Genomic DNA, 26,196 nt, shown 5'->3' with positions numbered 1-26,196 from the left:
TACCTGGCTGGCTCAGTCCATAGAGCATGTGACTCTTGATCTCAGGTTTATATGAGTTCAAGACCTACATTGGGAATGGAGCCTACTTTAAAGAATTAAAATAAAATAAAATAAAATAAAATAAAGGACACAAAAAAGTGGAATTTACCCAGGATGGCAATGGGCAGATCAATTGCACGGCTCTGAAACAGAGGATTTGCCCAGAAAGTCAAAGGACTCCTCGAAGTCAGTTCCAGAGAGGCTCCTTGCAGAGCTACTCTACTCAGAACTGTGGAGTGCAGCTACGCTAGGTAATTGCCTAGGAATTTTGTGATGAACAAGAAAAAAGAAAGTTAATTTAAAATTCCAGCAAAAGACAGCAGTTATATGAAAAACTTCACCGTGCAAGTGTTCTTTTTAAAGTTTGACATGATTGCAGCAATATTTTTAAAACTCCAAAAGTAAAGATGGCCTGGACTCAAAATCTGAAACTGAAGAAGAAAGTCATGTAATGTGTGTTTTTGTTTATTAATTAAAATAATAAAGAAAAGTACTATTGAGTAAAATTCTTTTTTCTTACAATCCCTTAGTGAATTTATGAGGAATACATATTTTTAAGTATACTTTGGTCCGAGGGGCCGTTTTTACTACCAAGCAGCATCTCATTCTTGGTAGCAACTATTTTGGTATTTTCTGCTCAGAATAATTCACTTACGGTGCTAAATATATGTTTGTTTGTTTTGTTTCTCTCACATTGACAACCAGTTTTCCAACTCTCCAGACACTAGCTGGGTGTTCTAAAGTTCAGTTCAGTTCTGGGGCGCCTGGATGGCTCAGTCGGTTAAGCATCTGCCGTCGGCCCAGGTCATGATTCCAGGGTCCTGGGATCGAGTCCCGGGGTCGGGATCGAGCCCTGCGTTGGGCTCCCTGTTCAGTGGGGAATCTGCTTCTCCCTCTCCCTCTGCACCTCCCCTGGCTCATGTGCTGTCTCTCAAATAAATAAATAAAATCTTTTAAAAAAATCAATTTCAATTCAGTTCTGACTCTAACCACCTGGAATCAGTACAGACCCTGTGGGTTAAGGACACAGTCAGACTGCTCCTACTTTAGACGCCAGTCAGGAGCCCGGGCCACCCGTACTTCTGGCTGATCAGCTGTACATCGGGGGTTCCCATGACCTCCTCCTTTGATCAGGTAATTTGCTAGAAGGGCTCAGAGAACTCAGGAAAGTACTTTACTTGCCATTACTAATTAATTATAAAGGATACAACTCAGGGACAGCCAAGTGGAAGAAATGCAGAGGGTGCGGAAGGGGGAGTATGGACACTCTCCAAACCCTCTCGTGTAGGGTATTTATGTAGGTTTCATTACACAGGCATGATGGACGAGATCACTGACCATTGGTGAATTACTCAATCTCTGCCCTCTCTGCGGTGGTCAGCAGGGCAGCTGGAAGTTCCAATCTCTCACCACACGGTTGGTCTTTCTGGTGACCAACCCCCATACTGCAGATCTCCAGAGGCCCCCACCCGCCAGTCCCCTTAGCAGCATATACAAAGTCACTCATCACTTTGGAGATCCCCAGGGTCTTAGAAGCTCTTGTATTAGGAACTGAGAAGTAAGACCCAATATCTTACAACCCGGGTCCATCCAGATTGTCCATTATTCAAATAATATAGATTCTAGGAAGACAGAATAGAGAAGATGAAGGGAGGAAATAGTAAAATAAATCAACTAACATTTTAAAAATTCCCAGACATGAAGAACACAAATCTTCAGATAGAAATGTCCCCTGAGTATCTAATCAATGAATAAAAAAAGAAGCATTTCCACAAGGAATTTAGAAGCAATTAAAAACAAGAAAAATCCTGAGTATTTCTACGGAGAAAACAAAAGTCACATGCAAAAGGTTTGGAAGCACAATTGGATTTCTTATCGATACTGGAAGAGAGAAGGAGAAATGCCTTCAAATTCTGGAAGGAAATTTCTTTTCAACCCAGAATTCTCTGCCCAAATTTGATTAATTATCAAATTAATAAAAGCTTTTCATTCCTGCAGAGATTACAAAGTTTATCTCCTACATATGCTTTCATAGGAAGTGACTAGAGAATGTGCTTCTGCAAAACAAGGAGGTGAAGCAAGGAAAAAGACGTGGAATCTATGAAAGTGAAGTCTAGTCAGAAGACTTGGGGAGAGGGTACCCCAAGCCACAGCCAGGCACCTGACCCAGATTGGAGCAAGAGGAACGAGGACCAGCAGATAGGTCTCCGGAGGTAAAACAAATACAACCGTTGATAGATGTCTCTCGGAGCTGTTGGAGCACTTGGAAAAATTAGCCATAGGTACATAGAACACTAATCAAATGAAAAAAACAAAGTAATTATTGACCTCAGGAAAAACAAAATGTACAAGAAGAGACATAATCATTTTACATGGCTAGACTTAGCGGTGAACAATATACTTCATAGTCAAAACAAGGCATTATAAGTAGAGACCATTCATTTAACTGAAAATTAAATCAAGATAAGTATATGTAATATATGGGGGACAGAAGCATATGTAGGGAGATTTAAAAACATCTAAATCTTTGTCTTCCATAACAGAGAGTTTTAAATAGAGTCTCAGATTAATAAACCAAGAAATAGCAGTATAAGAATATAATCTTAAAATCTGGAGGGGTGCCGGGCTGGCTCAGTCAGAGAAGCATGAGACTCTTGATCTCAGGGTCATGAGTTTGAACCCCATGTCGGGTGTAGAGATTACTTTTAAAAAATCTTAAGAACGGGGCGCCTGGGTGGCTCAGTCGTTGAGCGTCTGCCTTTGGCTCAGGGCGTGATCCCGGCGTTCTGGGATGGAGACCCGCATCAGGCTCCTCCACCGTGAGCCTGCTTCTTCTTCTCCCACTCCCCCTGCTTGTGTTCCCTCTCACTCTGGCTGTCTCTCTCTCTGCCAAATAAATAAATAAAATCTTTTTAAAAATCTTAAAAACAATATGGAGATTAAAAACAAAAATGAACAGTTAAAAAGAGTTGAAATGGTTGCCTCTGGAAAGTAGGTAAAGGTTAGGGAAGGAAACTGCTATTTTTCATGACAAACTCCTTGGCACTAGTACAAGTAAAAGATAAAAAAAACACATATACACAGATTCCAATTTTTTAACTGTTTGAAGATATCTTTAAGGACTAATAGCTCTTGTTTTGAGGACAATGTTAGCAGTCCTTTCATCTTCATTTGTCTGTTTCTTCTGTGAATTTTATTTATTTATTTACTCATTTATTCATTTACTTATTTATTTATAAAGATTTTATTTATTTATTTTAGAGAGGGACAGAGAAAGCACAGCGGGGAAGGGTAGAGGAAGAGGAAGAGAGAATACCAAGCAGACTCTGTGAAGAGTGCGGAGCCCAACTTTGAACTCGATCTCATGATCCTGAGATCATGACCTGAGCCAAAACGAAGAGTCAGACACTTAACCGACTGAGACACCCAGGCTCCCCTCTCCTGTGAATTTTAAGTAAAATTATATTTAATAATTATTTAGAAATATACATAGAAATATACATGCAGCCTCTCCTTCCCTTCTCTAGGTTAATTTAGATAAGAAGGGGGCTCGTTTCCCATTTATTCTCCCTCCAATGTCTCTTCGGGGTGGTTGCTCCATCAAACACACTCCTCCCAGCCCCTCCCAGCAACCCAAAGGGCCCCTTTTCTTAACTACTGGTCACCATCTGGAGCCGTGGGCTCAGTCCTTTCAGCAGGATGCTGCTGCCAGCATGCCACCACAACACAAAATTACATTTTATGGAAAGATCAAGGGTGAAAGAAATGTGGAACGAGCCACTTCATACCCATCAGGATGGCTGTTATTAAAACAAAATACAGAAACAGGGGCTCCTGGATGGCTCAGTTGGTAGAACGTGCGACTCTTGATTTCAGGGTCCTGAGTTTGAGCCCCATGTTTGGTGTAGAGCCTACTTTAAAAAAATACAAAGAAAATAGGGGTGCCTGGGTGGCTTAGTTGGCCAAGCCTCTGACTCTTGATTTAGGCTCAGGTCATGATCTCAGGGTCATGAGATCGAGCCCAGTGTTGGGCTCTGCACTCAGTGTGAAGTAGGCTTCAGATTCTTTCCCTTCCGTCTTCCTCCCCCTCTGCTCCTCCTCATCTCTCTCTCAAATAAATAAATAAATAAAATTTTCAAAAAACATAAAGTAAAATAAAAATAGCAGGGGTTGATGAAGATGTGGAGATAACGGAACCCCTGTGCATTGCTAGTGGGAATGTAAAAAGGATGCAGAGGCTGTGGAAAACCATTTGGTGGTTCCTAAAAAAGTAAACATAGAATTACCATATGATTCAGCAGTTCTGTCTCTGGATATACACCCACAAGAATTGAAAGAAGGGACTCAGATATTTGCACACCCATGTTCATAGCGGCATTATTTACAATAGCCAAGAAGTGGAAGCTACGTGAGTGTCCATCAACAGATGAATGGAAGAACAAGACGTGGTGTGTACACACAATGAAATATTATTCAGACTGACAAAGGCATGAAATTCTGATAGATGCTACAACCTGGATGAATCTTGAAAACATACTAAGTGAAGTAAGCCAGACATAGAGCAAATACCATACGATTCCATTTACATGAAATACCTACAATAGGCAAATTTGTAGAGTCAGAGAGTAGACTGGAAGTCATCAGAGGCTGCGGAAGGAGGGAAATGGGTAGTTATTGCTAAGGGTACAGAGTTTCTGGCGCGATGTTGAGGAAGTTCTGGAAATAGTGGCGATGGTTGTACAACATTGTCAACGTACTTAATGCCACTGTATTGTACACTTAAACGTGTTTAAAGCCCTAAATTTTGTGTTATGTACATTTTACTACAATTTAAAAAAAAAGAGAGAGGTAGGATAAGAAGAAAAAGTTAAACTGTCTTCTGATTAATATTTTTTTCTGTAGTCGCAGGGGAAAACACCAAGGAAGTTGAACTTTTCTTGGAGAGATGTTCCTAGTGCATGTGTCCTCTCATTTCTAACCTTGCTCCATTTTTCTCAAGAGTCCTCTCTGTGGGTGTACCCCTTTCTTGAATTGCAGAGTGCAAATCACCACCTCTTGGGAGAAATTTCACTGCCTAAATGACACACATTGGAGCTGCCCTAGAATCTCTTTCCTACCTTGTGTCGGTCAGCTATGCTGCATAACAATCACAAACAACTCAGTGGTATACAGCAACAAGTGTTTATTTCTCTCTTTGTTTGCAAGTGAGCTAGGGTTTGATTGATCCAGGCCAGGCTCAGCTGGCTTGGCTCCAGCCCCCGGGGTCAGGTTCAAGTCTGCGCATGTGTGTTATTCATTCCTCCAAGACCAGCAGGATACCCCAGGTGGCAGAAATGCAAGAGAGCAAGCACAACTGTGCAAACATATTTCAAGTCTCTCTTCATATCAGATCTACCTAATATCCTAGTGACCAGTCACATGGCCAAGCCCAACCGAGGAAGGATACTCCACCCACCATGAGGTCATATGTATAAACTCCTATAGGCAATTGAGACCAATAATTCTAATTATAATAACGCTTCTTTCCCTGTCCTTGGCAGTAAGTCTTCTAAGTCTGTGATGAGTTACTGTGTCTGTATTAATACCAAAAGGATGCTATGGAATGTGGAAGTTCACCAGTGCAGTCCAGGATGGATTTTGTCCTCTGAATCTGGCAGCAGAGTCAAGCCTGAAGTGTTGCCCTCATCCCCGTGATTGGATATGGCTCATCACCATATCCACACGTGAAAGAGGGAGGTGTGTTTCTTTCCTTTTAAGGGCATAAGATAGCATTTGCACATGTGTCTTTCACTCTAATCCATTGCTAGAACTCAGTCATGTGAGCGTGTGTTAGTTGCAGGGAAATTGGAAACTGTAGTGTCCAGATGGGCAACCATATGCTCAGTTAAATTCTGATTGCGGTAGAGGAAAGGAAGAATAATTATTAAGGAGACAAAGAGCAGTTTCTGCCAGAGAGGTTATAACTAGAGGTGGGAATGGGAACAGAGACATGGAATGAATTCTCTACCTTCCTCTTTATATTTACATTTTATTTTAAAAGTTTCATATAATTTTCTTAATACTTTCATGTATTCTCTTCCAGATTTTCCTCTGAAAATATGGTACATTATATATCCTTACAATCACACTGTATATACAACTTTGTGTCATGCTCTTCTCATTTAATATCATGGTGTCACCATTAATAGTGTGTATTGCTGAATAGTCTTCTGAATTATCACGGATAATGGCTAACACTATCGCATTGAATGTAATTTCAAGATTATAGTATTATAATTTATGTTGAATGTTAGTTGAGTGTACCCTCAGATATTTAAATTGTCTCTTTTTAAGATTTAAACTTTTAATTTTGAGATAATTGTAGACCTTAAGAAATAATACAGAAAGATCCACATCCCCCTCCCCCCTCCCCCCAGCAAAAGCCTTTTGTCAGTTTCTCCCAGTGATAAAATCTTGCAAAACTAGGGGCACCCGGGTGGCTCAGTATGTTAAACGTCTGCCTTCGGCTCAGGTCGTAATCCCAGGGTACTGGGATCGAGCCCCATGTTGGGCTCTCTGCTCAACAGGGAGCCTGCTTCTCCCTCTCCCTCTCCCTCTGCCTGCTGCTCTCCCTGCCTGTACTCTCTCTCTCTCTGTCAAATAAATAAATAAAATAGTACAGTATTACAACCCCAGCATCGGTATTAATACAGTCAAGGTACAGAACATTTCTATGACCCCAAGGAACTTTCACTGTGCCCTGTCACAGTCACGGCCACTTCCCTCAAACTCCTACTACTTCCTTAATTCCTGACAACCACTAACCTGCTCTCTATTTCTATAACTTTGTCATTTCAAGAGTTACCTAGGTAGAATCATACAGTATGGTATGTAACCCTTGGGGATTGGCTTTTTTCATTCAGCGTACTTCTCTGGAGATTCGCCTAGGTTGGCCCATGTATCAGTAGTTCGTTCCTTTTTAGCGCTGAGTGGAGTTTCATAGGATGGATGTACCATCATTTGTTTAACCATTCACCCATTGGAAGATATCTGGATTGTTTCAGTCTGGGGCTGTTATGAATAAAGCTGCTATAAATATTCACGTACAGGTTTTTGCATGAATATAAGTTCTCATTTCTCTGGGATAAGGCCTAGGAGTGCAATTGCTGGGTCATGTAAGAGTTGCATGTTTAGCTTTTGTAAAAACGCTGCCAACCTGTTTTCCAGAGTGGCTATACCATTTTCATTCCCACCAGCAATGTATGAGTGATCTAGTTTCTCCACTACCTCGCCAACATCTATTGTTACTATTTTTAAAATGTTAACTATTATGATAGGAGTGTAGTGATAACACATTGTGGTTTCAATTTGCGTTCACTTAATAGCCAATGATTTTGGTGAAAACCATTTTACGTGCTTATTTGCCATCTGTGTATCTCCTGTGAAATGTCTCTTCACGTCTTTTACCTATGTTCTAACTAGATTTTTGTTTGTTTACTGTTGAGTCTTGAATGTTCTTTATAAATTCTAGATACTAGTCCTTTCTTTTTTTTTTTTTTTTTAAAGATTTTATTTATTTATTCGACAGAGATAGAGACAGCCAGCGAGAGAGGGAACACAAGCAGGGGGAGTGAGAGAGGAAGAAGCAGGCTCATAGCAGAAGAGCCTGATGTGGGGCTCGAACCCAGAACGCCGGGATCACGCCCTGAGCCGAAGGCAGATGCTTAACTGCTGTGCCACCCAGGCGCCCCGATACTAGTCCTTTCTTAAATATGTGACTGCAACTATTTTCTCCCACTCTGTAACTTGTCTTTTCATCCTCTTAATATGGTTTTTCATGAAGCAAAAGTATTTTTAATTTTAATTTAGTCCAATTTATCTGGCTTTCCTTTTATGGATTGTGCTTCTGTTGTCACGTATAACCCTGAAAGTCTGTTCATTTTTTTGTTTTTATCTATCTATCTATCTATCTATCTATCTATCTATCTATCTATCATCTATCTATGGATTATTTATTTTTTTATTTTACTTTTTTTTAAATAAAAAAAATATTGTAAGCTCCGATGTGGGGCTTGAACTCACAGCCCCAAGATCAAGAATCACATGCTTTACTGACTGAACCAGCCAGGCGCCACAAAGTTTGTTCATTTTTATTTTTGGTTTATTTTTTCTCTATATTGTTCAGATTGAGTGATTTCTACTGTCCTGTCTTCTAGCTCAGTGACCCTTTCCTCTGTCCACCCTCCACTACCACCCCTGCCACAGACCACCACCATTCTCCTGTTGAGCCCTTCCACTAAGCTTTTTACTTCAGTTATTGTCTTTTTCAGTTGTACCATTTACATTGGATTTTTTTATATCTTCTATTTCTTTGCTGAGACTTTCTCTTTTTGCTGAGGTTGAAAGCTCTACATTTGTTTCAAATATCCTTATAACTGCTCACTGAAGCATTTTTATGATGGCTGCTTTACAATCTTTATCACATTGTTCCAGATCCCTGTCACCTCAGTGTTGGCATCAATGGATCACCTCTTTTCATTCAGTTTGATGTCTTCCTGGTTCTTAATATGATGAGTGATCTTTGATTGAAAGCAGGACATTTTGTATTGCTGTACGACTGTGTCTTATTTAAATCTCTCTTAGTTGGCTTTTCCCGATGGGGGAAGGGGGTGGGTGCTAGGTGTAAGTAAATGTGCAGCTTCCCCACTCTGCCTTACTTGGCACTGGCAAAAAAGAGAGGCTCTCCCCTTACTGCTGAATGAGGGGTGGGAGTATCAGCTCCCCACATGGTCTTATAACACTGCAGTGGGTGGGGTCTGATCACCACTGGTGATGGTGAAAGTCATGAGTGTCCACTAGCCCCCCTCTGTGTTTAGAGAAACTTCTTTTAGCCATTCTTGGAGGGTAGGGTGCTGGCAATGAATTCTTTTAGTTTTTCTTATCATTTGAGAATGTCTTGATTTCCCTCTCATTTCTGGAGATATCTTTTACTGAGTATAGGATTCTGGGTTGACTGCTCTTTTCCTTCAGCACCTGTGGCACCAGCCCAGTGGGGAGATGGAGAAGCACCTCATTATTTCTGGATTGGGGTGGAAGTCCAGTCTCCACTGACATCATGGGCTGGGGGGAATCTTTGTTAGCACATAGTAGGGATGAAAGTGCCAGCTCCCTACTTGGCTGTCTCTGACACCACCCTGGCAGGGAGACTGGGGACCCAGTTACAGCCCGGGGAAGGTGGAAGTCCTGGCTCCCCAGTTTTTTCTGTGGTATTTGGCTGTTGCAGGGCAGTTGTTGTCTATACATTTTCTGTCTTGCTAGACTCCCTCTTTCCTAGCCCTTGGCTTGAGAGAGCGGGCTTTTATTGGAGTTTTTTTTTTTTTTTTTTTTTTTTTTTTTTTTTTTTTTTTTTGTGTCTACATCTGGCTGCATTTCCTTATGGCTAACTTCTTCAGTTCCAGTAATGGGATATTCAAGGTGAAGAGAAACTTCAGGGAACTCGCCACTTCCTTGAGCCATGAGGTCTTTAGCCACTTTGCCTTCTCTCCACCTTCCAGAATCTTCTGAGGCTTTTTTTGTATATAATGTCCAGGGTTTCTTGTTGTACTTAACAGGAGTAATAGGGAAAACGTACGTGCACTACATCTTCCTGAGAGCAGAAGTCCATCTCTTTGTCTCCATTAGATGTAAAGCTGCAACAGAATCCTTCATATAAAGCTTTTCCCACATATGGGATGGTTTCCTAGAAGTAAGTCAGTTGGCCAAAGGGTATGAACATTTTTGTGACACTTAATATATGATGACATCCCTTCGAAGATTGTACCTGCTCACACTTCCTCCAGCAGTTTCTCACCTTTCTAAGAGTAATGTTCGTTTCAAAGAGGCACTGAACAGAATGTGTGCCTGCTTGAGATCCTTGCTGAACTAAAGGCAGCTTGCCAACCTGTAGGTGAATTTTTCCACTAAAGTTGTTCTACTGCCTCCGCTGAAAAGCCAGAGGGCGCTGGTGATGATGGACTTCAGTAAGCAGGCGGGAGCCCCACAAGAGGACAGGGACCTGAATATATGGGGCCGCATGCTGGTTCTCCTAACAATGACTATACTCTTAGGAAGCTGCTTGTTTCAATATGAGAGTCTGAATATAAGAGTCATCACAAGCCATGTGATGAAGTCGTTTGCTATATTGTCAGGTGTGAGATGGAAACTTAAGTGAGATGAATGGGGAAGGAATGAGCATAGTATGATTTGAATGCTGGGAGGGCACAGGCATCCCTGCAGCTGCTCTGTTGCCGCTGATCATAGGCTCTGGGCCAAGGGGTGTGAGGTGTGTACTTCGTGGGGATCACAGACCCAGTTGCTTGGTATCAGGGAGTAGCTGGAGAAGAGCAGTTGCTGACAGCTGATAGATACTTTTTTTTTTTTTGAGAGAAAGAGGGAGAAAGAGTGCAAGTGGGGGAGGGCAGAGGGGCAGAGGGAGAGAGAGAGAGAATCTCATGCAGACTCCATGCTCAGCACGGAGCCTGACGCAGGGCTCCATCTCACGACCCAGAGATCATGACCTGAGTCAAAATCAAGTGTTGAATGCTTAACTGACTGAGCCACCCAGGTGCCCTGCAGAGAGATACCTTCTGACTACATTAGTGAAGGTTGTGGAAGATCCAAAATAAGAAATAATCAGATAATTTATGTTTGCCTTTGGGATCACTGAATACAGTGCTACCTTAGCTGCCCTTCTCTGGCCCAGAGCTTTTGTTGATTTACACCATTTTGGAACATGGCCTTGTCCCCAGGGACTTCTCCCCCTGCTCCATTATGTTGACATTTCCATCTACAAAGCATTAGTGCAGGGTCAACAGGAGGGTCTAAAACCTGGCCCTTGACCTTTTGGAAGGCTGGTCTCTGAAATCAGGAACCCTGGGTGTTGGACCTTGGCACATGCCTTAACCGCTGTGGGCTTCAGTTTCCTTTCCTAGGTCTCTTTACAGGGTTATTTTGAAGATTAAATAAGGTAATAATATATGTGAAAAGATCCTAATATTAAAATTCCACAATCTATAGGAAGTAAAGTAGGAGTCCAATTCATTGATCTTTCAGTTGTTCATTCACTCATTCATTCATTCATTCATTCACCCAATCACTCACATATTTATCAAGTGTCAGACACAAATAAAAGAAGCGAGCCATGGTCTGGAAATCTATTCTAGGAAGAGCTAGGAAGCCAGGACTGTGTGCTAATCCTTCTTGTCCAACTCCTCCCTCAGCCACCGTTTGCCTGGGGTGGACATAGACTCTCTTCTGGGGAACTGGGAGATGGTTAAGCGTAGCTTTCAAAGACCTTCAGATCAAAACCAAGCTTGCCAAACCTGAGAAATAAACACTGTTAGAATAAATGAAGTCCTACAGACTAATAATAGTAAGGTGCTCAGAAAGCAAGTAACTCACTGGGCTCGGAAGTCTTGGTAAACTTAAGAGCAAGATTTGCAGTGGACAAACTACATTTTGTTTGAGCGTCCTTGCTGTCCCAGCCCTGGTCTGAATTCTCTCCCAGGTGTGGCTGCCTCCACCTCACTGTGAGGAGCTCCTTGCTGGTGTGGATTTTGCCTTCCTCATTTTGAATCCCCACTGTCTGGCCCCACTCTTGCTCATAGAAAGTCTTTTTTGTGGTACACTGGAGTTAGGGGCTGCGATGAGCATTCTGGGTTTTGGACTTGCAGGTGGGCGCCCTCCCCGGACTGTGCGATGTGCTGCGGGTGCTGCGGGAGGAACGGGACCAGTGCCTACAAGAACTCTCCAAAGAGAAGCCAGAAGACCTGGGCACTGAGCAGCCAGCCCCAGGTATGTGGCCCACATAGGTCCACACTTGGACGTAGATAATGTCCAGTCCCACTGGCATAAGGGAGGCTGGGCCAGCTGGGGGCGTAGGGGGCTGGACTAGCTGTATTCATTCAGATAATCAGAGGGTCTGGAATGATCCCAAGGAGCCGTTGACATACACCCAAAAAGCCAGATCATCATCTTTCACTGTTTCTCTGGGCTTGTGGATACAGTCTGTGTTTTTATACCACCAACTTCTGCATAATGACTTCACCAAGGTAAGAGTTTGGTGAGAATTACTAGTCAAGGCAGTGTACCTCCTATCCATTCTCTCACCTCCTCTGCCAGTTTGATGAGTGAGGTAGTCAGAGAGACAGCGAGGGGTCAGAAGAACCTGAGGTCCAACGTTGGCTCGCACTCACGAGTAACCATGGACAAGTTATTTAAGACTTTTTAAGACTGCTGAGACTCAGTTTCTTGATCTACACAATGGAGGTGATAATGTCTACTTCGGGTTTATAATGATAAATGAGATAAATTATGTTAAATAGTGGTGATTCTTAGATATTATTCATTTAAACATTATTATTAATCATTTAAAAATATCATTAATTTGATATTTAAATGTTAATTTTATTTCTAGTTTGCTTTTTAACTTCCCCGCATCTAAGGATAAGGAGGCGTGTAGCATTAAGAAAAGAATCCGTTACAGGTATTCAAAGACTTGTACGCACATATTCATAATGCCACTAGTCTCAATAGCCAAGAGGAAGAAATAGCCCAAGTGTCCATCGAATGATGTATGGATAAGGAAATGTGGTCTGTACACACAATGGAACATTATTCATTCTTAAAAAAAACCAAAGTACTGATATATGTTACAATATGGACGAATCTTAAAAACATGTTAAGTGAAGAAAGCCAGTTACAAAAGGCCGTGTAATTTATGATCCCATGTATATGAAATGTCCAGATCAGGCAAATCCATACAGACAGAAATTAGATTGAGAGCTGCCAGGGGCCAAGGGGAGGGAGAATGGGGAGTAATTCTTAGTGGTTCCCTTTGGGTGGCGGTGAAAATATCTTAGATCCAGATAGAGGTGATGGTTGCAAGATACTGTGACTGTACCAAATTCCACTGAATCGCACACTTTAGAATGGATAACGGATAATTGTATGTTATATGAATTTATAGGTATGTTATATGAATTTTTAAATAGACTTTTTTAAAGCAATTTACTGCAAAATGGAGCAGAAAGTTCAGAATTCCCATGTACTCTCTGCTCTCTACCCAAACACAACCTCCTCCTCCATGAACATCCTATAACTTGTTATAATTGATGAACCTGCATTGATACAACGTTACCACCCAAAATCCATGGTTTACATTAGGGTTCACTCTTGGTGTACGTTCTGTGGGTTTTGACAAATGTGTAATGACACGTGTTCACCGTTAAAGTATCATACAGAGTGCTTTCTGTGCTCTCCCTATTCATCCCTTTCTCTCCCCTAACCCTTGAACCACTGATCTTTTTACTGTCTCCATAGTTTTGCCTTTTCTAGAACCTCATGTAGGTGGACTCATACAATACGTACCCTTTTCAGATTGGCTTCCTTCACTTAGTAATATGCATTTAGGGCTTTCTCCTTTTTTTTTTTTTTTATGGCTTGATAGCACATTTCTTCTTAGAGAAGAATAACGTTCTATTGTCTGGATGAACCACAGTTTACCCATTCACTTACTGAAGGACATCTTGGTTGCTTCCACATTTTGATAATTATAAACAAAGCTGCTATGTGTGGACATATGTTTTCAATTCATTTGGATAAAATACCAAAGAGCTTGATTGCTGGATCATATGGTAAGAGCATGTTCATAAGTTTTGTGAGAAACTAACAAACCGTCTTCCAAAGTGGCCACACAATCGTGCATTCCACAAGCAATGAATGAGAGTTCTTGGTGCTCCACATCCTTGCCAGCATTTGATGTTGTCAGTGTTTATTTTTCTTTTTAATTCTGGTAAATTACATATAACATAAAACGTGCTATCTTAATCATTTTTAAATTTAAAAACTTTTAAATTTTAGTAAAAATCACATAACGTAAGATTTACCATCTTAACCATTCTCAATGTATAGTGCAGTAGGGTTAAGGACATTCACCTAGTTGGGTATCCAGTCTCCAAAACTCTTTTCATCTTGAAAAACTGAAACTCTGTATTCGTTAAAACAACAACTCCCTTGGGGCACCTGGGTGGGTCAGTAGGTTAAGCATCCCAATCTTGATCTCAGCTCAGGTCTTGATCTCAGGGTCATGAGTTCAAGCTCAGCATGCAACCAACTAAAAAACGAACAAACAAAAAGCCAACAAGTCCCTTTTTCTCCCTTCCCCTATCCCCTGGCAACCACCATGCTACTTCCTATGAATTTGACTATTCTACATACAATGTATAAGTGAAATCATACAGTGTTTGTCTTTTTGTGATTGGCTTATCTCACTTAGCATAATGTCCAAGATCCATCAGAGTTGTAGCATAGAGCAGAACTCCCACATTTTGTTTATCCATTCACTCACAAAAGAACACTTGAGTTGTTTCCACCTTTTATCTATTGGGAATAATGCTGCTATGAACATGGGTGTGCAAATGTCTTCTCTTCAAGTCTCTGCTTCCAATTCTTTTGGCTATATACCTACAAGTGAAATTGCGGGGTTATAAGGTAATTCTATTTTTAATTTTCTCAGGGTCTGGCATACTGTTTTTTTCCGTAGTGGCTGTCCTATTTCACATTCTCACCAGCAGTGTACATGAATTCCAGTTTCTCCACATCTTCACCAGCACTTGGTACTTTGTTGGTTTTTTTAATAGTAGCCATCCTAATGGGTGTGAAGTGATATCCATTGTGGTTTTGATCTGCGTTTCCCTGACAATGAGTGATGTTGAGCATCTTTTCATGTGCTTGTTGGTCATTTGCAGGTCTTCTTTGGAGAAGTTTCTATTCAAGTCCTTTGCCCATTTTAAAATAGGGTTGTTTGGAATTTTGCATTAAGTTGTAGTAGTTCTCTATATATTCTGGGTCTTAACCCCTTTTCACCTCTATGATTTGTAAATAATCTCTCCCGTTGTTTAGGTTGCCTTTTCACTCTGTTGATTGTTTCCTTTGTTGAACAGAGCTTTTAAGTTTGATATAGTTCAATGCATCTATTTTTTACTTTTGTTGTCTGTGCTTTTGATGTCATATCCAATCAATCATTGCTAAATTGAATCTCACAGAGCTCTTCCCGTATGTTTTATCCTCAGAATTTTATAGTTTTAGCTCTTACATTTAGGTCCTTGGTCCATTTTGAGTTAGTTTTTGTATATGGTGTCCATTTTCATTCTTTCACATGTGGATATCCTGTTTTTTCAATACCATAGGTTGAAAACCTTTTTTCCATTGAATGGTTTTGACACCCTTGTCAAAAATCAGTTGACCACATATGTGAGGGTTTATTTCTGGGTTCTCTATTCTATTCCATTGGTCTATATGTCTTTCTGCCAGTGCCACACTGTTTTGATTACTGTAGTTTTGTAGTCAGTTTTGAAATCAGAAAGTATGAGACTTCCAACTTTGTCCTTTTAAGATTGATTTGGCTGTTTCCAGGTCCCTTGAGATGCCAAATGAATTTTAGGAGGGATTTTTTTTATTTCTGCAAATAATGCCTTTGGGATTTTGATAGGGATTGCATTGAATCTATAGATTACTTTGGGTTGTATCGGCATCTTAACAATATTAAGTTATCTGATCCGTGAACACAAGATGTCTTTCCATTTATTTGTGCCTTTAATTTCTTTTAGCAACATTCTGTCATTTTCAGCATAAAAGTCTTTAACATCATTGGTTGGGTCTATTCCTAAATGCTTTATTTTTTTATACTATTGTAAATTGATTCATTTCTTAATTTCCTTTTCAGGTTGCTCCTCATTAGTGTATAGGAATACAACTGATTTTTGTGTGTTGACTTCATATCTATCCTGCAACTTTGCTGAGTCCATTTATTAGTTCAACAGGTTTTTTTGTGGAATATTAAGGATTTTCTATGTACAAGATTATGTTATCTGTGAACAGAGATCATTTTACTTCCTCCTTTCCAATTTGGATGCCTTTTATTTCTTTTTCTTGCCTAATTGCTAAGGCTAGGACTTCCCTACTACTCTGAATACACATGGTGATAAGAGGCATCCTTGTCTTGTTCTAGATCCTACAAGAAAAGCTTTCTGTCTTTCAACAATGAGTGAGATATTCACTGTGGGCTTTTCACATATTGCTTTTGTTATGTTGAGCTAGTTTCCTTCTAGTCCTAATTTGTTAAGTGTTTTTATCATGAAAAGGGGCTGAACGTTGTCCATGCTTTTTCTGCATCAATTGAGATGATCATGTGGTTTTTGTTCTCTATTCTGTGAATGTAGTATATTACATTGACTGATTTTCATATGTTGAGCCATCCTTGCCTTACAGGGATAGATTCCACTTGGTCATGGTATATAGTCCTTTTAATGGATTATGCTGTTCAATTCAGTTTCTTGGTATTTTGTTTAAGATTTTTGCATTAATGTTCATCAGGGATATTGGTCTGTAGTTACCTTGTAATGTCTTTGGCTTTGGTAGCAAGATAATAAGGGTCTCATAGGATGATTTTGAAGATGTCCCCCTTTTTCCTTTTTTTGCAAGTGTTTGAGGAGGACCCATGTTAATTCTTCTCTAAATGCTTGGCAGAATTCATCAGCAAAGCCATCTGGGCTTTTCTTTGTGGGGAAATGGAAACTTTTTATTATTGACTCAGTCTCTTTACTAGTTAGAGGTCTGCTCAGATTTTCTATCTATTCATGATTGTCTCAGTACATTGTGCGTTCCTAGGATCTTATCCATTTCATCTAGGTTATGCCATTTGCTGGTGTATAGGCCACATATATCCTTTTGCAATAGCCTTCCCTCCAAGTCAAGGCCTTTGTTTTTGAAATTCTTGATCTGTTGGTTATTTAGTTTCTCACCGCACAGCATGGCTTGGTCTGGGACTCCTTCCCCTGCTCTAGCACCACGCAGCACAGACATCCCTGGATCTCAGCTGCTGCCCCAGCGGCTCTGTGGCTGCACAGTGCTTTTTCCCTCCTCTCACTTCTTCTGCCTCAGCCTCCTCCTCTCTCTGCCTTTCCCACTTCACATGGTGCCTGAATACCAGTGGCAGTGGCTGTAGAATGTGCCGTGAGCTAAAAGAGGAGGCAGCCTCTGTCTCTGTTATGTGACTTTTACCTCACTTTTTAAAAAAGAAAGAGGAAGAGGAGGGGAGTGGAGGAGAGAGGCCCAGACTTTTAAATTAGACAGACCGGGGGCACCTGGGTGGCTCAGTCAGTTAAGCATCTGACTCTTGATTTTAGCTCAGGTAATGATCTCAGGGTTGTGAGATCAAGCCCTGCATCAAGCCCCACACCTCTTGCTCATCCTGGGGCCTGCTTAAGATTCTCTCCCATTCCCTCTGCCCCTCCCCCTGCTCACTCTCTCTCTCTAAAAAAAAAAAATAAAATAAAAATAAGTAAATAAATCAGACAGGTGTAACCTTGAACAAGTTACTTAATGTTTCTGGGTCTTAATTTCCAAATGTTTTTTATGGAGTTGGTGTGAAATTACAAGCGTTCATTCACAAATATAGCACTTACTGTTATGAGGTGGGAATGATGAGGACAAAGGATACAATGGTGAAAAAAAAGGACCACAGACTCCTCTCTAATCACCAAGGGATGTATTTTTCCACATGTAACAGAAGCTTGGTAGGCTAGCTTCATCAAATAGGAGTTGGCTTTTTTTGCACATTACAGAAAGTCCAGAATGGGTGCAAAGTTCCAGGGTGTCACCAGATCCCAGATTCCATCTGTCTTTTGGCTTAGTGTGTGCTGTTTGCCTCATGGTCATAAAAAGGCTGCCACACCTCCAGGCAGGAAGGGAGAGTACCTGTTTCTGGCAGGAAGAAGAGAGTCACCAGAAGAAAGGGTGAGATGTACTGAGAAGTCCTAAAGCTCTCCAGGTGACTTCTGCTCATACTTCCCCCAGCCAGAACTGGACTGCATGACCACCTCTGGCTGCAACTGAGGCTGGAGATTGAGATTTTTAAACTGTGCGTGTGGCCACCTTGAACAAAATCACGCTCTGTCAATGAGCAAGATAGACAGTCTCTGCTACAACCGTTATGACTGGCTGATAAGGGAGACGTTGATCAAATAATCACAAATTATTGTAAAATGGGAAGGAGATGAGTTGAGTGTGGTGTGCGGCTCTGTGTAAGTATCAGCGAAGGACCCCGACCTGGTCTGCGACTCTGGGAAGCCATGTTTGAGCCCAGACCTAAGGATGAGTCATCTTTCTTATGCAAAATAAAGGAGAAAGAGCACTGGGCTGGGGGAATGGCGGAGCACACCTGTGGTGGGAAGAAGGCCAAGGGCCAGAACACAGCCTAGGGATGAGAGCGAGCTTGTTACAAAATGAGCTTGAGAGGCAGCAGGGCCACGGCATACACGAGCACATTGGCCACGTAGAGGATTTTCATCCTGAGCTTATGAGCAGTGGAAAGCCTAGAGAGTCTTGAGAGGGGACCGATGAGATCTCTGCATTATGCAAAGATCACCTTTGCTGCAGCATGGAAGGTGGTTTGGAGAAAGGCAGGAGGACACTCTGAGACACCCCCTGAAGAGCTAGTGGTCCTGGCAATTGATAATGGTTATCTGGACTAGCAGGTCTCCCCGAAGCAGGTGCTGGGAAGAGGATTCAAATGCAAGTAGCTACTTTGGCAGCTATCCCAGGAACCACCAGTAGGAGTGTGGGGAGCTGAGACAGAGAAGGGAAGGAGGCCCCTGAACATGGCATTATCACTGTGAGCAAAGGCATTCTTTTCATTTCGTTCTCTATTTTTTGCATTCAGGACAGCTAGAACCTTAACAGATACTTAGTGACCACTGCTCAACTGAAGACGTTTTCCATCTTTTCCCAAGGGGGTCAAGTTGGCAGCGTTTGCCACCCCACTGGATACTGAGGGACAGGGGAGAACAGGGTAAGAAAGGGGTGTAGTGCCTTCCCAACAGGGCAAGGAATCTGAACGCTGTCGAATGGTGCTAACTGGCCGTGCATTCTGGGGCCGGCTGGTGGCATTAGGGGCCAGCCCAGGACACATGCCTCGGAGGGGCAGACGAGCTGGGATATTTACCCACCAATTCCCCATCAGTCAAAACCTGGGCTGCTTCTAGGGAGGGAGCATTGATTCCCCTGCACTCCCAGCGTGCTGTACTTGGGGGGAAAGTGGGCTCCAGTGGCTGGAGAAAGCCTTCAGACAACAGGATTGGGGGGCTAGCAATTTGAAAATGAGGTTGGTGTGTGCAGAAAAGGTAAAGACCAAGGCGATACGAGCAAGATCTGCTCCTGAGAGGGGGTGGAGGTGGAGAGGAGCGGACACACGGAAGCCAGGCCTAGAGAGGGCGTGTCCAGGATGACCCCCAAGTGTCCCACCTGAGCAATAGGAAGATGGGGCCGAAGGTATTCTGGGGGAGGAGAGACAAAGATCAGGAGGTGAGTGTCAGCCATGCAGAGCTGAGACTACCGACGAGGGGTCAGGGCTGGGGAACCCCTCTGTACAGGTGACACGAAGGGGCTGAGGCCACACAAGGTGAGGCGGGGGAAGCCGGCCTCGAGATCCCCCGTGTACATCGTCAGGAGCAGCCAGAGGCAGGAGGAAAATCGGGGAGTGGTGGGCAGCGGGGGCCAAGCAGTCTGGATGTTGCAACGTGCTTTAACCGATTCGCCCATCCTCTGCATGAGGGATGGGGACAGGATGACCTTGCTCTCTGCTGGCTGTGAAAGCTGCTGGTAAGGAGGCAGACTACGGTCTTGCGGTGCTCACTGGGGGGCGCCACTGAGCCTGAGCCTCGTGATTTCCTGAGCCCTCCTGCTACCCCACATGCTGTGTCTGGAACAGCAGAAGACGAGGTACCGACAAGGCCAGCCCCGGGCGCTGCAGAGTTGGCACTGGCCTCTGCCTGCATGTCTCCCACATGAACGCCTAAAATTCCAGTGACAAGGCATGGGCCTTTCATTCAGCCCTGACAGAGAAGGCCTAGAATGCCAAGCCTCTGGCAGAGATACGGTGAACTTCAGCTCCTACTGAGAAGTAAGGGACGCTTATTTTAAGAATGAGCATCGGATGTGTTTGAAATGTCCCATTGCTCTTCAGTGATTCCAGGGTGAGTTCCAGCACCTGACTTGGCCCTTATCCATGCCTTCATCCCAACCATTTCCCTTTGGCTCAACCAAATTGCTTACATTTCCATGATGATGTCGGTTTCTCTGTGCCTCCAGGCTTTGTGCATGCTGATCCCTCTGCTACAACACCCTTCCATCTTCCTCACTCTGCCAATGACTCTGCCTTTTTGGCTCTTCCGGGGACAATTTCCTGAATGCCCGCAGCTCTGGTTTAGTTGGCCTCTGCCATCGATGGGTAGGCTCTGCTTGGGCCCTCTGCCCACCTGCACTCTCAGCCCTGCCCTGGGAGGCTCGTCTATCTGTGAACCACTAGCCAGGCACCCTGTGGATGCCGGCCTCCCATTCACAGAGCTAGGGGTGGTCGTGAACATGTCCACACCCAGGTTCTGGGTTGACTGATCTGAAGCAGGTCTGGTCATCCTTTTTCCTTAAGGCTCCCACGTGGTCCTCATTGTGCATCCAGGTCTGAGAAAGTTCACGATGGACTCCTGCCCTGGTTCTGCCTCTAACTCCCTAGGGGAGATGTGGGGAAGGCCCTGAGCACACCCCGTCTTCTGGACCTCACTCTCCTCAGGTGGGAAAAGGACTGTGCTGGATTTGCAGTATTTAAGAACATTTGGCAAGGCGCGGGCAGGTGAGTGAGAAGGTGGCCAGGCTCCTGCCCCCACCCCTCTCCCTCCCATCACCACACAGGACTCGGCCTCTTGGATCTGTTTGGCATGTTGGCCTTCTGCAATGTTCTTTTGGGAAAGGGAAATCTGTTGCTTTGAAAGCCTAGTTTAAAAGCCCTCAAGGCAGAGGATATTGGAGCACCTGGAGTGCTGGAAAAGTCTGTAGGCTTTCTCTGCTGAGAGGTCGAGAATGCAGAGCAGAACACCCATCTCAGAGTTTGGAATGAATGTGTGGCCGAGGGGCGGGGGGCGGGGGGGAGACTCCCTCAGAGATGGAGGGAGAGGAGAAACAGCAAAGGGTGTGAGCCGTTGGCGTGGCTGTCCACACCAGAACCAGGCCGGCGGAGGGCTAGGGCTAGGCTGCCTGCATGCCGGCCCGGGCCCTGCTCTCCAGATGGCCCCGGTCCCCCAGCCACCCGGGCGCACGGGCCCACGAGGATCTGTCCTGGTGCCTGAAGCAGGAGGGGCTGGCGGGACTCTCAGTTGGGGGCACGGGGTTAATGGTTAAGCTGCCCAGTCCTCCCGGGGGAGGAGGTTAATGTTTGATCGCCACCAGTCACAGGAAATGCCACTCACGGAGCTGTCACCGAGCCCAGCACACTTATCACAAATAAAAAATTAACTCTTCAGCTATTCCGGGTTAGGTGGCCAAGGCTTTCCCAGCATTTTGTGGGAACGTTTCAGGGTCACCCTAATAGCTGTGTGGACTGATCTACCAGGCTATTTATTGCTCTGTTTACAGAAGCTGATACCCCCTCAGAGCTGCCTGGTGGAAGGGTTTTGGCTCTCCATAGGGAAGAATGTTCCAGAGAGTTGGTGTGGTGGCAGGAAAGGTGTGGGCTCGGAAATCACAAAGGCACGGGCGTTCCTCCGTCTCTTATGGGCTGTGTGACCTTGAGCAAGACACTAATCCTCTCTGGGCCTTAGTATTCTTACCTTCAAAATGGGGACATGCCATGCCCCTTCTTTTCTTGTCTCTACTAGCTGGCTGCCCGGTCCTGAAGAACATGGGCAGGAGGGGACAGGCTGACTTCTTTTGCCGGGGGGGTGGGGGTGAAGAGGGACGGGGTGAATGAGGTGAGATTCACGTAGTCACTTAACCATTGAGGAGTGAACAATTCAATGGCTTTCAGGACATTCACAACACTGTGCAGCCAGCACCCCTCCAGTTCCAAAGCATTTTCATTGTCCCAAAAGAAAACCCCATACCCAGTAAGTAATCCCTCCTCACTGCCCCCCTCCCCTGACCACGAATCTGCTTTCTGTCTCTATGGGTTTGCTGACCCTGGATTTCTACACAGAATCCTACTGGAGGTGACCTTCTGTATCTGCCTTCTTCGGCTAAGCGTGTTTTCGAAGTTCATTCGCGTTGTAGCCTGCACCAGTATTTCAGACGTGCTGGCTTTCCACGCAATTTTTTCTAGCAAACGTTCCCAGCTCCTTTTCTGGATTCCCCTCGGGCTCCGCCCCCAGCGCCTGACACGCCCACCCTGCCCCGCCCCCAGCTCACCTCCCCTCTTCTTTCCTGGGTGCAAGGATCTTGGCTCGTTTTTCAGGAACAAGTAACGTATGTTTGTATACCATTTCAGACTTTTTGTTTTGTTTTGTTTTTAACCTGTATAGTAAGTACCATTATTAACCCCAGTTCACAGATAAGGAAAAGAGAGGCTCCGAAAGACTCAGGATCACCCAGAGCTGAAACAGGACTCTCAGCCCACATCTTTTGACTCTAAATCCTGAGGATTTTGTAGTTTGCAACCCCGACTGAGCTGTGAACGACTGATATCCGCACTCTCCCAAGAAGGGATTTAAAAATTAGAAATTAAAAAAAAAAGGGGGGGACTCCTGGGTGACTCAGTCAGTCGGCTATGCGTCTGCCTTTGGCTCAGGTCATGATCCCAGGGGCCTGGAATCGAGCCCCACCTGAGGCTCCCTGCTCAATGGGGAGTCTGCTTTTCCCTCTGCCTGCCACACCCCCTGCTTGTGCTCTCTCTGTCTCTCTCTCTGACAAATAAAACCTGAAAAAAAAAAAAGAAATCAGAAAACAAAAGACAGACTGTTGATGCCAATTAATCTTTAATTAAAGTGAGAGATGGCATGAAATGAGGAGCTTTAGGCCAGGTGAGGAAGAGCCATTGGGGTGGGTGAGGGGGATTCTGTGGGTGAAGGGTACAGTTTGCCCAGGGCCTGGGAGGGGAAGGGCTCAGCACACTCAGGAAAAGCAGCCTTCAGGCTCAGGCTCGAAGGGTCCTTCCTCCTAACTTCCACAGCCTCCATGCAACGTGTGAAGTATTTCCCAGCCTGCTAATTCCGTGCCCCTCTCCACTTGAATACTTCTAGTGGTGGGGAGCTCACTACTCCCAACACAGTTTATCCCGTGGAACGGCTTGTGCTTTGTGGTTTAAAGAGAACCCCGCCCCCCAGACTGTTTAGCTGCCCCCGTGCTGTGCTTTGAAATGTCTTTGCTGCCTGGGACTTCAGTTCCCTTGACCCCATCCTGACCACTTCTGTGTGTGGTCCAGCCGTCACCAGGAGGGGAATGCCTTTCTTGACCTAAATGCCGTAGATCAGCTCATTAGCAAAGCCCAGGAAACCTCACCAGCTTGCCCCTTGGATGGCCGAGGGATGGGGCCGAGGGATGGTAGCTGAGAAAGGCAAAGGGAGACAGGATGAAACCAGGGAGCAGACAGCTGCGGGAGCCCCTGAACTCCTGAGGGGTCTCGGGGAGGAGACAGGTGAATGGCGGCATGCGGGGGCAGGAGGCAGCTGGGAGACGGATGTGGGAGCTCTAGCTAGCTAGGAGGAGAGGGTCAACACTGACAGAAGCGGAAGCTAGGGGAGGACCAGAAGGGCAAGGCGAGGGGGACTTGGTTCCCTGGAGACCTCTGCTAGCCGGCACAGTGAGCAGTGGGGGGTCTGCAAGGGGCTTGGGGGGAGGACCCACTGCCCAACCCCGTCCGGCCCTGGAGGCCTGGCTTGGGCCTGCAGCTTGACACGTGGCTCCGGAAATACTCCCAGGTTATCGTCAGGCCATCTGAGCTCATTTATAAATAAATCAAGGACTGGAAGATGGATGCTTCTCCGTGGGTGGACGCAGGGCAGACACAGTTGGCAGAGGGCTGGCTGTGTGCCAGGCCCCAGGCTGGGTGGGGATGCAGAGATGCCCCAGGCCCTGTCCTGCCCTCTCCGATCGCCTTCACCTGTATTCCAGCCCCCGCTCCATCGCCAGACCTGCCTCTGGGGCCATGTCTCTATGGGGATAGGGGGTGGCGCAGGACAGCAGGACTGCAGGACAGAGGAGCAGATGTCACTGAGCCTTTGCTCGGGGCCTGGCCCAGTGCCAGGGGCTTCACGAGTGTAAAGGAGACCGATCTTTGCCCATCAATCCCAGTAGGCAAAAACAGAACTTTCTCAGTTTTCTGTACCTTTCGCTCTGACTCCTCTCTCCTGGGGTGGAGGAACCTAAGTCTTGGTATTTTCTGGACCTTCCCCACCACTTGCCCAGGCCGTCAGAGACTCACATGGCACTGTGGTAGCTGGGGGAGCCCATGAGCTTCTGAGCTTCGCGGGGAGGCATGGGCTCTGTGAGGCTGTCTGTGGTCCTGCTCCTCTAGACAGGTCCCTGCAGCCATTATCTCCCCTGGTTACCCCACTGTCCAGGGATGGCTCATGCCTCTTTCTGGAACCTTGTACGTCCTGCTCATTACTTTACTTCCTTGTCTCTCCAGTCTGAGGGAAGTCTTGCTTCTTTTCTGTTTTCTCCCAAGCATTTTGTTGACACCAGAATTCTTGTCCCTGTCCCCGCCCCCCGCCCCCTGCCCCCCACACAGCCTCTGGAAACCCAAGCCAGGAAGATTCTAAGTTTTTCTTCCCACCTCTGAGAACATGAACCAGTAGGCTGAGGAGGAAAGACACAAAAAAAGGCAGGGAGAGGGGAGAAGAATGGAGATTAACAGATCAGAAAATATTCTCCTGCACACACAAATCATTTATGTAATCCTCATCAAAATCCTGGGGGATGTTACTATGCCCATTTTGTAGATAAGGACACCGAGGCCCATGTGGTAAAGAGCACGCACAAGCCAGATTTGGGTCCAATACTCAGGATGCCGTGCTTTCCTCTGCAGCCACGGGCACTCGGCAGGCACCCCCAGATGGCATTTGTGGTCCAACATTGTCTTCTCTTGTCGCCGCACTTAAACATCCCCAGGCTTCCATCCCCACCCTCCCACCAGGCAGTCAGTGGCGACGGTGCCCATCAGGGATGGTGGAGAGCTGCCCCTCACGCTGCCCTGTGCTCTGCTTGCCCACGCAGCGGCTGCTCTGTATGCATTTCGGCCCTGCTTTTCTGGAGGCGGTGAGCCTCCCTACTGGCTCAGTTACCAGGAGCCCCATTTACAAAACTCCTCCATCCCTTATCTCATTGGATACCCCTTCACCCCCAACTCAGGCAGCGAGCTCTGGGGCTCAGGAGCTAAACCTACCAGGAACCCACAGCGACCCGAGATCGGAGCTTTGTCCCTTTCCCTCCAGAGCCCCAGAAGGAGGCTGGTGCCAGGACGCACCCCTCTCCCATCCCTGCCCCACTGGCGCAGGCCTTCCCTGTACTCAGCGCGGGAGCCTGGTGGGAAGTGGGTTCTGAGGCCCTCCGCTCACCCTGAACAGTGCAAAGAGGGTCCCTGCAAGCAGCCAGGAGCCACGCGGAACCACCGGCTGCCCTGGAGACAGTCCCTCCAGCCCCGCGCCCCACCTGTGCTGATCGCCTGAATGTTTTCTCTTTAAATCAATTGACTTTTTTCTTCATCCTGCTGCACATTAGATCTTAGACTTATTCCTCCTTCATAACCCAGCTTTGTGCCCTTTGGCCAGCCTCTCCCTGTCCCCCCCCCTCGACCCCAGCCCCCGGTGACTGTTCTACTGTCTGATGAGTTCGAGTCTTTCACATCCCACATGGGAATGAGATCACGTAGCATTTGTCTTTCTGTGTCTGGCTTAGCCCATTTAGCTTAGTGTCCTCCAGGTTTATCCATGTTGTCACAAGGGGCGGGATTTCTTTCTTTGTTAAGGCTGAGTAGTATTGCATTGTAACCCTCCTTATCGGTTCATTGTTCAATGGACACGTAGGCTGTTTCCACACCTTGGCTATTGTGAACGATGTTGCAGTGGATAAGCGAGTGCAGGGATCTCTTTGAGGTCCCGGTTTCCTTTCCTTTTGGTATATACCCAAAAGTGGGATTGCTGGATCACATCGTAGTTCTATTTTTATTTTTTGAGGAGCGTCCGTACTGTGTTCCATGGCGGCTGCCCCAGTTTGCATTCCCACCAACAGTTTACGAGGGTTCTCCCCCACCCTTTTTTTTAAGATTTATTTAATTTTTTCAGAGAGAGACAGAGAATATGAGCGGCGGGGAGGGGG

General features: G+C 45.2%; 1 protein-coding gene across 1 annotated transcript in view; it reads left to right on the top strand.

Annotated features, from left to right (window-relative positions):
• Positions 1 to 26,196, top strand: part of SCTR (secretin receptor) — an 84,429-nt gene that overhangs the window by 21,882 nt on the left and 36,351 nt on the right. The window contains exons 3-4 of the mRNA XM_040636868.1: positions 11,564 to 11,603; positions 11,707 to 11,850. Coding sequence (XP_040492802.1) covers positions 11,564 to 11,603; positions 11,707 to 11,850 — 184 coding nt within the window. The remainder of the gene's footprint in view (positions 1 to 11,563; positions 11,604 to 11,706; positions 11,851 to 26,196) is intronic.

This window comes from Ursus maritimus, unplaced genomic scaffold (assembly GCF_017311325.1).
Source record: "Ursus maritimus isolate PB19 unplaced genomic scaffold, ASM1731132v1 scaffold_1, whole genome shotgun sequence".
Taxonomy (NCBI): Eukaryota; Metazoa; Chordata; class Mammalia; order Carnivora; family Ursidae; genus Ursus; species Ursus maritimus.
This window is presented reverse-complemented; position numbering and strand designations above follow the sequence as displayed.